At 39.2% G+C, this 18,977-nt stretch overlaps 1 protein-coding gene across 1 annotated transcript in view; it reads right to left on the bottom strand.

Moving 5' to 3' along the window:
• The window catches only part of Pcsk2 (proprotein convertase subtilisin/kexin type 2), a 273,006-nt gene that overhangs the window by 42,527 nt on the left and 211,502 nt on the right, over positions 1-18,977 (bottom strand). Inside the window, exons 6-7 of the mRNA XM_015476507.2 lie at positions 14,320-14,396; positions 71-159 (exon numbers count right to left, since the gene is read on the bottom strand). Coding sequence (XP_015331993.1) covers positions 71-159; positions 14,320-14,396 — 166 coding nt within the window. The remainder of the gene's footprint in view (positions 1-70; positions 160-14,319; positions 14,397-18,977) is intronic.

Below are 18,977 nucleotides of genomic sequence, written 5' to 3'. Positions count from 1 at the left end.
GACCAGACAGTACTCTTTTCTGAGGCTGGATGCCCAGCAAGGTGCCCACCCTTTGAGAGAGCCATCTTACCTGCAACCTTGGAGTTGTAGGCTACGCCAACCCCACAAATATTGTTGTTGGCTGCTGCTGAGACTTCTCCTGCACATCGGGTTCCGTGGCTGTGGGAAAAAAAAAAGAGACAAATTAGATATCTCTTTTGAAGAATTTAAAAATAAATTAGAGGGGCTGGGGCTGTGGCTCAGCAGTAGTGCACTCGCCTAGCATGTGTGAGGCACTGGGTTCAATTCTCAGCACTGCATATAAATACATAAAAAATAAAGTTCTATCAATAACTAAAAAAAATATTAAAAAATAAATTAGAGAAGTTTTAGTTTTTTACTATATTTTTATTACTGATTTTATACATAAGAATGTCCACTCTTACCATGCCTATTCAATATTGTATTTGAAAGTTAGCCAGAGCATTCAGGCAAGAGAAGGAAATTAAAGGGATACAAAAAGGAAGAGTCATCAAATTATCTCTACTGAGAAGACCCAAAAAACTCTACCAGAATATTTCTAAAGCTGATAAACAAATTCAGCAAAATAGCAGGATTAAAAAAAAATCAACATGCAAAAATCAATAGCTTCTGGATGTATCAATAATGAAACTGTTGAAAAAGAAATCGGGAAAATAATTCCATTCACAATAGCCTAGAATAAAATAAAATAAATCTGAGAAAAAAAAATCACCAAAAGTATTTGGTGGAGATTTCTTAAATTCTACCAGCTGGAGACAGTCGGGTTCTTTTTAAGGGTTCTGCTGGGGCCGAGCCAGCCTGTGGCCCACCCAATTTTCTGTCTGTATATCCTAACGTTCTCTTTCATCCTGCCCCTCTCTCCAGTGGCCTTCTTGACCCTGGGTTGTCTCCATCATAAAGAAGTTTCTGAGAACATTTTTAACCTTAACATTTGATCTTTGCTTTAAAATTTGAAGTATCTTCCTGCGGATAACACACAGGTTTCCTTAGAAATGGGACATAATATAAAACAGGTGTGTGCTTGTTGGAACGGCTCTGGTTTTTTTGAAGCACTAGGGTGGTGGGCCGGTGCTTATTTCCAGGGGTGTTTCAGTCCACAGGGATGTAATGCTGCCTATCCAAAGGGGCTAATGGTTACAGCTTCACTGGGTCTTAGCATCCTTTGTTATATATTATGTGTATATATATATGTTTTATAAACATTTACACATTCATTATGTATATTTTGTGACTACATATAATATGTGAAATCTGCAGACATGCGTGCATGCATGCACACGCCCAAACACATACACACACAAACACATTTTCTTTCTCTATAGGAGCAACTGATAAGTCCTTCCTCCACAAAGGTTATTTATTTGGTGGATTCAAAATTCCCTTGGGAACAAGAATGAAATCTGTATATTTGTGTACACAGAGACCCTGTAGTCACTTGTGAAAAATCAGGTGCTGGGAAAATTCTCATCTACTTGACTTTCAGGTTTCTGTAAAACACATCTGAGATTCCGGGGAAGGCACTTGGTGTAACTTGGTGGGACAGTCTATTATAGATGTGTCTCTCATAGCTGCCATTTATTCCAAAAGCTGGAGAAAATGATAAAAAATCAGCATGGAAGCTCAGACATATGTATCTGATAAAATGAAATATATGTACACTTTATTTTGATTAATATACCCTTTAAATGTACATATTTAAGTACATATTTGGGCTTATATCTGGTTGTAAATTTATGCTTATGTATTCATATGTAATATATATTATATATTCATCCGTATATTGTATATTTAAATATATACTTATGACAAATACATATCATACGTAAAGTACATATATGTATATACTTTATATACCTGCACACATATAGTTTTGATGTTTCCTATTTATTTTATTTACTTTTTAATTGACATTATAATTGTACATACAGAGGGGATACTGGGTGATAATTTCATACAGTATACCATGGAATACAACATATAATGATTGAGTCAGCATTTCTTGCTTCTTAAACATTTATTATTCTTTTCCTGGAAAACCTTAACCTCCTCTCTTCCAGGTCTTTATAAATATACCATAAATTTTTGTGAGCTCTGGCCCCACTCTGTGCTGCAGAACATTAGAACTTAGGCTTCCTATGTAGCTGCATTTGGTACTTGTCATCAAACCTCCCTCTGTCCCTGCTTCCTGCCTACCCTTCCCAGCTTCTAGCAACCTCGATTCTACTCTCAATTCCTATGAAATCAACTTTTTAAGCTTCCACAGCATGCATCTCTCTCTCTCTCTCTCTCTCTCTCTCTCTCTCTCTCCACACACACACACACACACACACACACACACACTTTAATGGATACTGATTAAATTTGACCAGCTTGCTAGCTATTTGGCTCATGCTGAATAAATACTTAAACAGAAGTTTAAAAATCAGTCCCATGTCTAATTCAACAGAGCATTAATTTGCTTATTATTTAATAACCAACTTTTATACCATTATCAAAGTACATGTATGAAGACACGAATTGGTGACAACATACTTTGTATTCAACTAGAGATATGAAAAATTGTGCTGTATACGTGTTATAAGAATTGTAATGCATTCTGCTGTCACTTATTTTTTAAAAAAAATCCATTAAAAAATTGAAAAAAATCAACCTTTACAAGATCTCCTTTCCTGGACCTGAAATGTGCACAGAGGAATGGTCAATACTTTTGCTAGCATCATTGAGGAGCAGACCTACAATGGCAGCCCCCTAGTGTGTGGAGTCCTGTGGAGTATGTGGGTGGGCAACTGAGGCCAGAGCCAGAGGAAGCAGAGCGCCCTCAGTGAGCAGTTTCTCCTTCCCAGGCGCTGTGCTTAGCACTTTGCCTCAAGCCCTTCGGGTCTCACAGGGCTGTGAATGGTGCTGCTCCATTCCAGAGAGGTCAAACCTGGGTCTTGGAGGGGCGAAGTGCTTGCCCAAGCAGACAGTGGAACAGGGTCTGGGTCAGGTGGGAGACCAATGCTCATTACTGGACCACCCCACAGCTCTTTCTTAAAGACAGACAACCTGTCCCTGCCCTCTGCTAGCTCCCTCAAGACTGCAGGACTTAGGCTGTGAACTGGCTTGGACAAATTAAAGTGATTGCATAATACTCAGGTATCCCCAATTCTGCCCTTTAAGTGGGGAGATGTGTGTCATGGACTCTGCAGAAGAACGTACAGAAAGACACAACACATTGCTAAATTAAGTAACACTAATTAAAAACAAACAATAGATGGAGGCTCCTATAATTGCTCACAACACCTGCGCCTTTGAGTGTTCACCAACATCTTCCTTCTGTCTTGTCTTCCTGATTGTCTCAGGCAAAGGTGTTTGTTCCTCTAAATTTCAGGAAAAGCTTCTTCCAAACCTATTTTCATTTGTTTGCTTTATATTTATTTTTTTGAACCTAGGGCCTCACACATGCTAGGCAAGCATTCCACCACTGAGTTATATCCACAGTCCTTCTTTAATTTTTTTTTTATTTTGAGGCAAGGTCTATGCTAAGTTGCCCAGATTGACCTCCAGCTTGCAATCTTCCTGCCTCAGCTCCTGAATTGCGGGGATTACAAGTGTGTGCCACCATGCCTTGCTCTGGTCACTAGATTGTCTTAAGAACTTTTAGTAGCTCCTTCTTGCCTCTAGAAGTAAACCTAAGCCTGTGAGAAGGGGAAGTAGCTGTAGGAGGTAAAGGAAAATAACTGTGGCTTGATTAGCCTCCTAATGAAGGTTAATGGGAAGCAAATGACCAGGGGCGTGGGTGTGTTTCCTTGCCAGAGTGGCCCTGATCCGCCACCCTCCTGGGTCTGTGCCCTTGACAGTGTGATTTTCTTCCTCCTCCCATAAAGAGGTGAAATGTATTTTTCCTGACATTGAAAATGGAGTGGCCTGTGGCTTGTTTTGGATAAAAGACTGTGGCAGAAGTGAAGAGCCTAGGCCACAAGGGCCCTTGTGGCTTCTCTTTCCCTTGAAGCCCTGCCTACCTGACATGAGAACAAGTCTGGGCTGCCGGTAGGATGATGAAAGACACATCACTCAGCGTGCCTGTCACCCCAAGCCACAGCCGTCCATCTTTCAGATATGTGGGTGAAGCTGCCCCAACCCAGAGATTATACAGAGGACCCACCAGCTGACCATGCCCACATGGGTGAGGCCAACTGAGATGAGATGAGGGAGCCTGGTCCAGATCAACAGAACTGTCCAGCTGACCTATTTAGGCAACATTGGGTATCATTAAATGTTGTCAGTTTTGCTAATTCAATTGATGTGAAAGGACATCTTGTTTCATTTTGCATTTTTTTCCCTCACTGGCATGGTAATCCCTTTTCCTTCCTTTCAAAAATATTTCTATTTATTGAATTAATTATTTTACATGAACAGATAATATTGCATCAGTGATTTTGTCCTATCTCTTGCCTTTTCCAGCCCAAAGCTGGCATTTCTATATGTAGTACATTCAAAATGTGGTATAGTATACATCTTTTCAGTGTGACACAACTCTTATTTACTGATACCTACTATGGGCCTGATACTATACGAAGAGTGCTGCATTTTTATCTTAGTCAGTCCTCTCAATGGCCTATTATTATCTCCATGTTAAATACCAGGAAGCTGGGGTATAGAGATACTGAATCGCTTTTCAATTAAAAGGCAGAATCGGAATTCAAACTTAGGTCTGCTGCTTCCAAACCTCTGCTCTTACCATGACCTTTAATTATTACTTATTTCTAACTATCAGAAACAAGCAATTAAAAAGTGTGATGGTTAATTTTATGTCTCAACTTGGCTGGAGCAGAGAGAATGCAGGTATTTTGAATTATGGAATATTTTAAGGATACCAACAATTTTGATGAATAACACAATGAATCTCATATGGCCGTCATTTGAGTACATCAAAGCTGAGTATTTTCCATACTTTAGATTTTTAAAAAATATATCATTATAGATATAACTGAAACCCTTCCTAAGGTCACTCCCTCTTTGTTTCCTTAGAGGTGGCCTCTAGAGTGAATGCTAAATGCCTATTTTTATGCAATTGTCTTATGATCACATATGTATAAGCATATATGTCATGACATGTTTTCAAGTTCTATGTAAATATTTCATAGTATATGGTCTATCCAAAATTGCATTTTTGAGGTTTATTCATGCATTTTGGTTCAACCATTTTTAGCCCTGTGTAGTAGTCCACTTATAAATATGTTGCCATTTATTGGTTCATATTCCTAAGGATAGGCATTTAAGGCATTTGCAATTTGCTTCCTATTACAAATAATTTGAAAAGAAACATTCTTGTGTGTTATTTCTTTGTGCACATGTGGTAGAGTTTCTTTGGGATATTTATTTAAGAGTGAGCACAGGTTGTATGGACATATCCTACTTCCTGCAGGGTGGGAGTGTTCCTGATGCTTAATATTCTTGTCAACACTTAATGCTCTCAAGGTTTATCATTTTTTGCCAGTCCAATTGTGTGAAATGGTATCTTATTGTTTCATTTTACATTTCCCTCATGACCAGTAAGATAATTTTTTCAGCTGTTAATTAGCTAGATTTTCTCCTCTGTCAATTGCCTGTTTAATATCTTGGCCCATTTTTATTTTCTACTGAGTCATTTGTCTTCTTCCTCCCAATGATTTATAGTCATTCCTTGTAAATTTTGTATATTAATCCTTTTTTCATAATTTTTTTTTGCACACATCGGCTAGTCTGTGGCTTGTCTTCCAACAATGTTTTGCTGTTACTTTCGTTGAACAAAGGGCTTCATTTTTTTTTAAAAAAAATTGTTCTTTTTAGATATACATGACAGTAGAGTGTATTTTGACATATGATACATACATGGAGTCTAACTTATAGGCTTAATTTTAATGTGCCAGGTTTTATTAATCTTTTCCTTTGTGATTTAGTGTCTTGTTTAAAAAAATCCATCTCTACATCAGGATCACAAAGATGTTTTCTATAGTTTATTTTAAAAGGTTTATAATGTATTTAGGTCTTTACTTCTTCTGGAATTTAATTATGCTCAGCATGTGGAATAGATGACTCTTATTCCATAGAATAGCTAGCATAATTTATTAAATACTATTGCTCCATCTTTGTTATTATTGCAATCTTGGTCATATAGTGAGCTTCCTTTTACCTGGGGTCTTTCTATTACTGTTTCTTTGATCTTTTTGTCACTCTCTATTCTAGGCTTATCCTCTCACATTATAATTTCATAATGTTTTGACATCTGGAGGATGAAGCTTCCCCACTTTGCTGTTTTTCTGATGTCCACGATCTTTCCTCATCTTCTTTTTCTTCTATATCTTCATTCTCTTCCTCCTTATTTCTGTTCTTCCCCTTTGTCTTTCTCTATTCGTGGCTTCTTGCTTTTCCATATCAATTTTGCCTAGTTCCACTGAAAAATGCTACTGAAACTTTTAATTGAAATTGCACTGAATGAAGAGATTAACTTGACATCTTTCTATTGTTCTACTTGCTTCTTCATGAACGTAGTGTGTCACTCTATAATTCGGGAATGCTTTTATGTGTTTGCTAAGTTTTATAATTTTTTTTACATCTTTTCTTAGATTTATAATTATTTGATCAGCTATGGGATGTGGCATTGTGTGGAATAAAAGAGATGATTGGCAGCATTCTTATGTTGTCCCAGACATAAGAGAATGCTATCCAAGTTTTACCATTAAGAATAATGTTTGCTGTAGGTTTTTGATAAACTCTATTATCTTCCCCACTGTAATTATTTCTCCAAATGTATTCAGGATAGCTTTTATCCCATTTATGGATATTTTATTTCAGGGGCTATCTTTTTCAATGTAGTGAGTTATTTTTTGACATTCAGGCTTTTATTCTTGCCTGGGTTTCTTCCATCATTTATTTTTCTTCTAAAATCGGTGTTACGTCTATGCATTTACCACTCTGAGAAAGCCACACAGAACCTATTTTAAAGTCTTTTTCAAGACTTCTCCATAAAATTGATTTCATCTGGTAAAAAATTATGTCCTATTTTTTTTTTTCATTTTGTTAGGTGTGTTTTTTCAAGTGTTTGGGAATTTTGGATTGCAGGCTAATTTTGAGGTGGAGATTTTTATTTCTTTTCTTTTTACTTTCTCTCTCTCTTTGGGCTTCTTTCCTGGTTAGTAGTTTAAAAATTGCTTGAGTTGACTCCTTAGTTCTTTATCTCTCATCCAGGAGCTTTAATGGGGTTTCAAGGCTCTGGATGCACAGATATACGGGGGAGAAGGCAGAGCTGGCCCGCAGGGTAGTATGCAAGTTGGCCAATTTACTTGAGATTGTCTTTGTCCTCTGGTCTCCCTGGATTTACAGACTCTTTAGACAGCTGTAATCCCATGGTGGCTAGCTACAGTCTTTTCAGCTATGTCTTTGGAGATAGTAGTTTTGATGTTATATATATCATAGCTGAAATATAGATTCCCCAGCTAGTTTGCTATGAACCATGTTTGCTGGGTCATGTCCAATGAGCTGTATAAGGGAAGGCTTGGGGGTTTTAAGAGCCCACTGGTTAGAAGAGGTGAGAATGAATAGGTTAGGCAAAACAGATTAGGATAGGTGAGAGGTGAAGAATGTGCAAAGCCACTCCAGGGGAAAGAGCAAAATGTTTTTCTGTAAATGTGAGGAGTCCCCCACCCCGTCTTTCAGAGGCTAAAGTTAGGCCTTTGAGTTTTCCTAATCAATTGAACTTGTCTCACACGTACAAGGTGTCTTTGGATGTAATTCCTTTCTCACTCAGCACCGTGGCAACACAGGCACTAGACCCTTGCTAGAAAGTTCGACCCTTGTGCCAGTGCTGTCTGATTTCTGTCAAGAGCTCAGAAGAGAGAACTGTTGTCCAAGTAAAAAGAGTGAGTGGGTGGGGAATCTTTGTCTTAACTCCTGTAGAAATCCCTTTACTGAAATTCACAGTTACATTTGCTGCCACTTAGGGAGTGCCTTCTGTGTGCCATGCTGTGTACCAAAGTTCTCTGTGTGCCTGTCTCTAATCCTCACTAAGACCCTTTAAAGTGGGAACATTAGTCCCATTTTATAGATAGGGAAACTGATTCCAGGATCTCTCATCCTAGACCAAACAATTCACATAATAGTGCACTTATTGATTGCAATCTGTTGTATTTTTCTGTCTAGAACAAATTATACTCCATGCTTTTATAATTATGTCAAAATGAATCCTGTTATGTATAACCAAAAAGAACCAATAAAAATAAAAAACAGAGTAATTCTTACTGCTCGAAGAATGTAAAATTCCTCTATATGGCATGAATGATATCAGCTTCCAAAGTAGAAGTGATTATACCAACACACAGGTTTTGTTTCACAGTCTTTAAAAATGTATCCATAATTCCTAAATCTGTGTCGTGTCTATTTCTTTTATCCAAAGGGGAAATTTAAATACTAGAGAACTAGAAATAAAACTTTTAAAAACCTCTGGTATTTCTTCAATGGCTCTGAATAGCTAACAAAATTAACTCCGTTGGATTTCATTGCGCTCTGGTTTGGATGTAGAAAGGGCTAGTTATGAGCAGCAACCTTTAAGCTAATATCAACTTATGAGGTAGTCTCAATGTGCACATGAAAAAAGTTAGATTAGGTCTTTGGAAACATTTTGAATTTTATTATTAGGAAGTGATTTCAGAACCAGTCCATAGGACATCTATTCCTAAGCCATTAAGTGTCACCAGGGTGAAGTATCAGTGTGAAAACAGCAAGCCGGAGAGGGCCATTTTTCTTCCATGGCCTGTTGCATAAAGTTCTTCCAAATGAAATATGGATTTTAATAAAAAAGTTAATCACTGAAAATCTTTCTTATTTGAAAGTTTAACTAACGTTATCAATCAAATCAGCTCACACTGAGACACATATTCTTCAGCATCCATTCATCCTTCTTCCTTTCCCCCAATTTTGGTTACTTGACTAATAAATGTCTTCTCTCTTCCTGAATTTACAGCAAACTTTTTGCAGCCAGGAATTGCATCTAGTCCAGAATCTCTTACTCTTTAAGACTTAATAGATAGAGAGTGTTATGTCCCCTGATGCTTCATAAATATTGCCGATGGCAGGGATGACATTTCAGTGGTGAATGCCTGTCAAAGAAATGCTATGCAAGAGGGATTTTTATAGACAACAGCACAGTAATGGAATACAGATATGTAATGCATCACCAAACATTGAGTTAAAACAGAGCAAGCCTGCAAGATTATTGACAAAATGTGGGCCGCAAACCTTTCGAGTGGCAGGCAGCTCTAAAATGGACAGATGTCAAGGCCACCTGACATCTCAGCATGGCTGAAAAGGTGGGCCACCCATCTATCAACCAGTCAATCAATATTTACTGAAGGCCAGCAAGGGAAAAAAATGTGATGCTAGATCCTGAAGCCTCATGGCAAATCAATTATATCTTTATGCCCAATACTGATGCTTGTTAGATGTGTAATATTTTCGACCTTTTTGCAGTTATGGTTATTATTTTTGTTATCATTTTGTTTGGCCCGATATCTTTCTCTGATTGCAAGCAAGGAGGAAATTGTAATCCATTTGCAAATTTCTCACCTGTGTTTCAAATATGTCTCTGGAGCTCAAGGTCTGCATGTAATTATTAAATGGTTCACCTCAGAATAAACTGGCTCTACTTAAAAAGGCACCATCCTACAGAATCAAATCAAGAACAGGGCAAGACATCCTAAGGTCCCTATTCCCTAAAAGAGAAATGTTCTCTGCATATGTATGAGTGTGTTTTCATAAAGTCTTTTGACTTTTAAATATGTTCTTAAAGAGATGTAGATTTGAAGGGAAAGCAAGTTAATAAGTAAGTACAGAGGGCATGATATAATGGTTTCAAGTGTCAGGGAAACCCAGGAGGGATGTGTTGCTATTCAACTCTGTTTCCTTTCCATGGGGGAATTTTTTACTTGCTTGTTGGAGGCTATTCCTTGTAGGACATTTTATTTTGTATTTTCCACAGCAATGAGGATCCGTGATGGGGAGCTGCTGCCATTTCCTGTGCAGCAATTGCTCCTGTGTTCGGACTAGACTTTGTGGCAGGCAGTGTGGCTGGAACAGTGAACAGCAAAAGCCCATTTCTGGTCAGCACCAGTCAGCTTTCCTGGAGTTTTGGTGCATGCTGAAATGAACCTTTTTCAAGAGCCCCAATTCTGCCTTACAGAGATGGAGTACTGGGCTCAGTGCCCACATCTAGTAGAGAACACCTGAAGAACTGGTGGCATGCATTTGTGGCTGTGAAGTTGAGGAGCGGCTCCTGCGTGATCTGCAACAGATTCTGTATCAGCCAGGGGTCAGTGCTGGCCAATCTTAGGGCTCCTTGGGCCTCTGGTTGCAACACTCCTTGAGGACAATGGGAGAATGATTTTCATCTACACCTCCAGTTCCTCACCAGACTACAACATCTCTCCTCCTTTCTCTTAGCAGCCTGTTCAAATCTTCCCTGTCCCTTCCATGAATGCTTCTTAGAATGATGTCCCTGCACCAGTCTTTAACTCCCAGACCAGTTATCCAGTCCACTTCCTGAACCTCCCAGTTTCTCCATCTTTGTTTAAATGGGTTACATTTGCCCTAGGATATACTTGCCCGGGACCTCTACTATCTTCATTCAAATCCTGGACCAATGACCTCCTCCCTGGGTGCAAAACCTGCCTCTGTGACTTATTAGCTGTTTGACCTTGCACATTACTTAAGTTCTCTGTGCCTCTGTTTCCAAAATGGGAATAATTTTGGTAATACCTGTTCAGAGGGTTAGTATATGAATTAATGGAATTAATACACACAAACACTAAAAATAATACCTGAAGGATAGTTAACTGATCAGTGTGTACTAACTCTCCTTGTTTCATTGTTTCAGCCTGGGCTCCATTTTATACTGTAGTGATTTGAGCATGTGTTTCCTTTTCATGTTACATTGCAGGCTCCTTACAAGCTGATACACCCAAACTAGCAGTTTCATGAGTACCAAACTCAGGACCCAGGTCTAGTCATTGACTCATTTTGTGACCTATTGCAATTTAAGTTTTCTTCTTCTCCTCCTCCTCCTCCTCCTTCTTTTTTTTTTTTAAACTGGGGATTGAACCCAGGGGTGCTCAACTCCTAAGCCACATTCCAGATCTTTTTATATTTTAGAGACAGGGCCTCACTAAATTGCTGAGACTGACTTTGATCCTCTTGAGTCCTGAAAGGAAAGTGACCACAACACTCGGAGGGACCAAAAGATCTCTACTGCAGCAGTGAGAAAGAGGAGAAAAGAGAGAGAGAGAAAGAGCAGGGAAAGACAGAAAGCACAAGAGAGAAAGAAAGAGAAGAAAGAGAGGAAAGAGAGAGAGTGAGAGGGAGAGGGAGATTGAGAGAGAGACCGAAAGCGAGAGAAGAAAGAGAGAGCAAGAGAGAGGTTGAGAGGGAGAGTGAGAGAGAGTGAAGAAAGAGAGAGCAAGAGAGAGCGAAAGTAAGAGCAAGAGCAAGAGAGAGAGACAGAGAGAGAGCAAGAGCAAGAGAGAGGGGCCCGGCAGGAGGGAGTTTTTATAGCCAAATCTAATGGGGTCTCTGGGTCTGCAAGCTGCCTTGTTGGTGTACAGTGATTGGATCATACAGTAGTTGCTAAGGTGTCATCTTCTGCCTTCAGGCAGATGGGGCAGGGGTCAGATGTGGGTTTCTGTTGCACCAGATGGGTGGGGGTCGAGTATTTAGTCTTGAGTGGGGTTGAGTGTTCAGACTTGATGCAAACAGATGATAAAGGACCAGACGGGGGGGCGGGGTGTTGGGTGCGTGGGTTATCCTGCAGCTAACATTCATTCAGCCTGCCCTGCAGTCAACTTGGTTCAGCCTGCCCTGCACCTAACAAGTCCCCCTCCCCGGTTGCTGGGATTATAGGTGTGCCCAGCTTGTTTACTTCTTATTGTAGAAAATATTAGAGATAAATGAAAATAGAGTAAACCCCCATGTACCCATCTCCTGTATTTAACAATGATTAACCCATAACCATTTTTATTTCTTCAATATCCTAGCCCACTCACCAACCTCTTACCTCAAGATATAAGTAGTATTGAAGAAAATACCAGGAAAAATATAATTTCATTCCAGAGAGAATTTTAGTAAACACATCCTACCCTTATGGGAAAGAATACCTTTTTTGAATCCTCTGTCAGCTAATCTGGGATGGTCTCTAGATGGTGCCAATATTTTGGAGCAAGAGTTCTCCCAGTGCTATGGACATAAATTTTGACTTACCATCTTCCAGTAATTATTTACAAAAGCAGTTATGTTTTGAAAGACCATGAATTGAGCTGGGCATCAACCAATCTTTGTAATAACAAGCTATGGCAGATGAGGATCTTTGAAAATTACTTGATAATTGGGAAAAACCTATTTATTGGTCAAAGTGGACTCTCTGTCTTGAGTCATTGATTTCTTCGGGCACAGGGATCATGATTGCCTGAGTGACTATGACTGTGTCTTGGGGTAAATGGACACTTGGGAATTCTTACTGCTGATAATGATGAATTTTTATTACAGAAAACACTAATTAGTTCTATTTAGAGGTTTTAGGCCAGTTTAAAACTGTACTTTCAAGAACAAATTTGCAAATGAAAATAATTTAGAGAGAAGGCATTTCCTTAGCATTTAAATTTTTAATTTTAATTTTTGGTACTCAGCATGGAACCCAAGGGCATTCTGCCACTGAGCTATGCCCCTAGCCTTTTTTATTTTATTTTTTGAATTTTGATACAGGGCCTCACTGTTACCTAGACTAACCTTGAACTTGAAATTCTGCTACCTCAACCTCCCAGTAGCTGGGATTACAGACGTGTATCACCGTATCTGGTTCTTAGCATTTTTTTTTTTTTAAGAACTATTCTTATGGCATATCATGCAAGAACATTTGGTTGGGGGAGATTGTGTTTGGATTAAAGATATGGGGTTTGGGAAAAATATTTTGTTGGTTATATTTTTGGACCTGAATCAACTCATCAAAATGTTTGTTAGAACATACTAGCTGCAGAGAGATAGTAATCAAGCCAAAGCCAGGCTCTTCTCATAAGAGGATCCCAGACTTCAATTGCCAATTACATTTATTTATTTATCTATTTATTCATTTATTTATTTTTAAAAGTAGACACCTATTATTATTATTATTATTATTATTATTAGGGACCGGGGATTGAACCCAGGGCCTTGTACATGCTAGGCAAACACTCTACCAACTGAGCTATATCCCCAGCCCCTGCCAGTTATATTTAACTATCAGTTTTATGACATTGATTTGATAACTTCAGATCCCTGTGTCTGAAGGGATTTATTTGGTTAGGGCATGCGAGGATCTAGGGTTATATAAGTCATGGGAACCAGAGACACTTCATACTCAATGTTCTCAGACTTTTATCTATTCTCACTCTCCAAACACACACTTCCAAGCACAGCATCATAATTTTCAGGCTGTAGATGAAGTTGATAGAGAATGCATTGTGCTATTGAACATCAGCAATGGCGTTCTAAAAATATTACGAATTTGAATTTTATTTTAGTCTTTCTCCTTTTCTGTATTGTAAGCCCTGGAATGTAAGACAGGACACATGAGTGTCCTGTCTTTTCCTCTGACGTTAACTAGTCAACTTGCTAACTGTAAGAACTGGTACTAAGTCACCTGGTCCAATGAGAATCTATCCTGGCCACTCTCTGGACATCATGCTTCTTGCATAAAATAGTAAAAATGATATTTAAAAAAATCTGGACTTAGAAATAATTTATATCATGGGTTTAATATTGTCTTTGAATTGAACCCTACTCTTTGCCCAGGGAAGGAGACCACATGAGCTGTTGTAAGATTATAGCAGAAACACTTTTAAAGCATACAGATACAGGTCCATGGGACCAAAAGCGTTTTTTTTTTTTTTTTTTTTTTTTACTGTTTCAACAAATTGAGTGAAAATAGTATTTAAATTTTTTTTTTTGTTCTTTAGAATTACTTTGCAGTAAGTAGAGAAAAGATCTCTGGTTCCTAATTTTTCTTATTATGAACACATTAAAGTAGCAAATTATTTCTAATTCAACAGAACAAAACAGTCAAAAGATAATTCTTTGAGGAGCATTGTAAGATTTAAAAATCAACGAATGTGGAGAATGTAACCACTAAGAGGAAAAGTTGCGATATGATTCAGTAAAACATTGGGATGGTTTTGCTGGTGATACTCAAACCTTAAACAAAACAAAGCAATATAAAATCCCAAAGCCTAATGTAAGTGATCCTCCCAAGGCCCAGTTTACCTGTTGAACCAGTCGTCTGTGTAGCGAGGGTAAGGATAGGGGTCATTGCTGCTGAAGTCATAACTTGCTTCGGCATTCTGCAAAACACAAGGTGTCTCATTAGGTCGGGAAAGCCAGTGGCACAGAAAAGTGAGACTGCTGTGAGCACACTGTTTTATGTTTACAATCACCACCAGAGCGCTGTGCTAATGTTCTGCACGGGACCAGCTCATGCAAAATTGTGACAGAGTTGAGACAGGGCCTCACTGTTCCTAGGAGCCTTCTCTCTTTTCTGTATGCCCTTGGCCTGGCTTCTTCCTCTCACTCCATTTCAAGTCTTCAAGGGCTGAGCAAATTTGAGCCCCAGCGTTCTCCAGACCTATTTTCATTTGAAGTCATGGTCTCCCTTGCGAGTTTGGCAGATTTCATCCAGAATTCAGGGCTGCTGATAACTTTGTTTGATACTTCTTAGACTGATGGCCAGAATGTTCTAGTTTTCATGTGACAGGCGAGAAGGGCTCCAGAGTTTTAGAGTTTCTTGGCTCACTTCCAGCTCCCTATTTCAGACTGGCATAAGGCTCGTCTCCTTTCCCCTTATAGTATAGCTGCCCAAGCTCTTAATCTTGTCTGCAATCAACCTCAGTTATTCACTCAATAAATATCATGAAGAGTCCAATACATGCCAGAAACATTGCTGGGAATGGAGTGCAGCCCTGGCCTCTCGCCATCTTTAGCCTAGTTAGTGGAACAAACAGCTAAAGGGATCAAAAAATCAAACACACAATTGCAAACTGTGACAGGCATGTATTCTTACACTCTACAGTAGAAGGTGGGTGGGTACAACTTCAGTGAGAAAGTCTTTTGTTTGTTTGTGCTGGGAACTGAACCCAGGACCTCACACAGGCTAGGCAAGCACTCTATCATGGAGCCACATCCCTAGTCCAAGGAGGGTGAAATTCTACATAATCCTATACTTGTACTTTTCCACTGAGAGTCTTTCCACACATAAGTCAATTACATACTCTCTTGAGCAGTATTTAAGTGGTTTCATGTTTGTTTTTATTTTACATTTAAGTCACTAGTTAGCTTTTTATCTTTGCCAATGATGAGAGGTGACCCATTATCATTTATTGAATAATCCATTCCTTCCTCGTTGCTTGCCTGGGGAGGCTGATCTCTGAAAGTTCCTTTCTTCTCCTCCTCTTTGTTTTTGGGCTCTGTAATAAAGACCCCAGATTTCTTGGTTCACAGTACACATGGATCCAGGGAACACTGAGTTGGATTTGCATTCCAGCTTTGGTACCTCCTGATTCCATGGGTCCTGGGACATATTCATAAATTGTCCTCCTTGAAGAGCTAAAACACTTTAGTTTGGGACACACCTTGGTGTGTACACCTAATGTATTAGTGGCATAATGTTTTTAAGAACAAATTGACTCATTCCATTAATATTTGTATTGATTTGGCGGGTCTCAAAAGGCTGCAAGTCACCAGTAGTTGTAATGATCAGCATGGTAGCACAGGTCAAGTGTCCAGAATCTGAAAATCTGAAATCTGTAATTCCCAAATTGGAAACTTTTTGAGTACTAACAGGACACCACAAATGGAAAACTGCACACCTGACCTGATATGTCCGGTTGTAGTGAAAATATAGGTGCATTAAAGATATTGCTTAAAATTACCTTCAGGCTAAATGCATAGGTGTATATGAAACAGAAATGACTTTCATGTATAGACTTGGGTCCCACCCCCAAGATAGCTCATTATAAATATGCAAATATCTCTAAGTCTGAAAAGAAATCCCAAATTCAAAACACTGGTGATCCCAAGCATTTTGGATGAAGGTTACTCAACCTGTACTAATTTAGTTAAATAAATATATGTGGGCAGAAGTCACCTTGAAATTTGGCTCTGTCATTTTTCCTTAAATCAATGTTGTTTGTTTTATTGGTCCTGGGGATTGTATCTCTTGGGTGCTTAATCACTGCGCCACATTGTCAGTACTTTTATTTTTTAGACAGCATCTTGCTAAGTTGCTTAGGACCTTGCTAAATTGCTGAGGCTGACCTTAAACTGTATATGAAACAGAAATGACTTTCATGTATAGACTTGGGTCCCAAGTTCTTCTTCCTCAGCCTCCTGAGTCACTGGGATTATAGGCATGTGTCACCATACTTGGCTTTTCTTGAATCTTGTACACATATATCCTTTATTTGTAATCTAGGTCTTTGCTCAACCCCAGTTCACTAGAAAGGAAGTCCGTCTCCACTAGCCATAATGATTGGCAGGTCCCTAGTTTCTCTTTTCCTCCTCCACTTAGAGCCCAAATTACTTTCACTTGTGAAGTTTAATTCTGTATCTGTAGTACAATCCTTGTCTTTGGGAGAACCTCTCAGATTTCACATTTCATGCACTGCTCCACCTTGACTTCTTTTGAGATATTTGGATTTCAGTTCTTTTCAGGGATACTGTTTTAAAATAAAAACTTATTTCTCTTCCTTAAGTATATTCTGTTATCTTGACTTTTCTGAAGTTTTCAGAAATAAGAGCATTCTTAGGTAGAGTTAGTGGGGCAGGAATATTGAGAAAAGTACAACTTAATAATTTTCTTTTGGTCTTCAAGGTGAGGTTGCTACTTAAACAATAGAATTGGAAGAATCTTTGCTAAATCTGGTAAATACAATGCTCTGATTATCTTAGGTTAAATTTTAATCTAAGATGAAGCTGAATAGGGAACTAGACATAAGTAGCCATTGTGAGGCTCCTGAAGAGAGCCCTAGTGCCACATCTTTCATCTCAGCTGTGCTCTTGGAGTGAGATGAGAGCATGGTAGAATGTCCAACCTCAGAGAGGTCTAGGACTCATTCAATGGCAGGCACATGGAATCACAGATCTGGAGAGGATCTGTGCAGCATCCCAGCTGATGGTCTAGAGTAGCCCTGCTTTGCATTCCCCTGGGTTCCAGAACAGAGCAGGGAGTGGCAGAGTATTCTGTAGGAGGCTGCATCTGGTGAGGACACGACATTGAGAGCCAGCTCACCTAGATGGTACTGGTGGTCAGGACCACAAGGGTTCAGGGTTTAGGTTGGATCTGCATGAATGGATGACTGAGACCAATGGGAATGGGGTTGCTGCAGAGCCAAAGAGGACAGATGGTAGAGGGCTAGCACCAGGATCCATGTCTCCTTCTTTCTCATGCTTTTAGTCCTTCAAAGCTTAAGAACAATTCTAGAGACAGGGAGGATGGAGACAAAACCTGAGTTGACCAATATCCAGTTTCTATCATCAACACAATTAAGGTGGCAGATAGAAATCTAGTTACAGAGAAACAGAATTTCTGCACTTGATACTTAATGGCTGAGTGACTGGGTTTATAAGCGTTACACTCTGGCTTATTTTTCTGGCTCATAATTACCACTTGGGGCTGGGTTGGGGTCTCTTGGCTCTCATTCCTGACTCTGGAGAAGATAGCTTACCCTGAGTTGGTGGGGTATAGAAGGAGGGAGTAGGAAATTCTGACAGCAGAACTTCAGGCTGAGAGCCCTTGAAACTCTACAGTCATTTTATTTATTTATTTATCCATGTTTTTTTTTATTGGTGCATTTTAGCTGTTTATAACAGGGGATTTGTTGTCACACAGTTTATATACACACAACATAATAATATAATTTGACTCTACAACCATTTTTATAAAAAGAAGAAAGACCATGTGTCATCTGAGGTCGAATTTGCCTCTCAACATTGAAATAGATGACGACTTAGGAAGGAACCCTAATAATTTTGTTTTCTTTACAATGAATTTGATGACTAATGATTGATTCTTTGGGTAGTAGTCTGCAGTAAGCTTTAAGAAAAGCAAATAATTGTTCTTTTTTGGCTGTATGTTTTCTGGCTAGAAATCAAATGGTTGATAGCAAGAAAGAGCAGTGAGCAATTTTTTTTTTTTCAAGAGTTCTGTTTATGCTTTTATGGTCAAACTGAATCATTTATTGATTCGAATTATAATGTCTCCTATAAAATTATTTGTGTACAAGAGTAAGTTAAACTGGTCTTGAATTATATTAGACTTTTCTGTCATAGCCACCAACATGGACATTTGAGAGTAAGTAGCGTTTTGGTAAACAGAATGCTCTGATTATCTTAGGTTAAACTAGATGCTTCTTGTTTGTACTTGACTAACTTCTTTCTAAAATACATTACTCTATTTTCTTGCACTAGAAATCCTGTTTAGTGAACATGATTTAATCTTTGATGATTTAGGATCAGGATGATTCAGAGTCATCATTAAGAACTTGAGGGGGGAAGGAAGATGGCGGCGAGGGGAGTGCATTGCCCCCGTGTGCTGCTTCACTGTGTGGGAGTATGACAAGTCAGGACGGCTAGAGGATATCTTGTTAGGAATTTCCAGCAATAGTGGGGTGCTCCGGAACCTGGAGGAAGGATTTCCATCGCACGAGGATCGGCTACGGGGACTCAAACGCGAGAGGTTTGTCGCACGGAGGGTAACACTGCTTATTCAGCAAATCGCCCCGCAACTAGAGTCTGCAGCGCGCGCTGGGATAGAGACGCAGGGTTACAGCGCTGCAGTTTCTGCCAGCCACGCAAGCACCGTACTCAGGGCTGAATTCTGGGTTCGAGACGGGGGAAGGAAGCGGTCCATCTCGGTTCTCCACACCGGT

Source organism: Marmota marmota, unplaced genomic scaffold (assembly GCF_001458135.2).
Source record: "Marmota marmota marmota unplaced genomic scaffold, marMar, whole genome shotgun sequence".
NCBI classification, from domain to species: Eukaryota; Metazoa; Chordata; class Mammalia; order Rodentia; family Sciuridae; genus Marmota; species Marmota marmota.
Note: the sequence above shows the minus strand (reverse complement) of the source record. Positions and strands in the feature narration are given on the sequence as shown.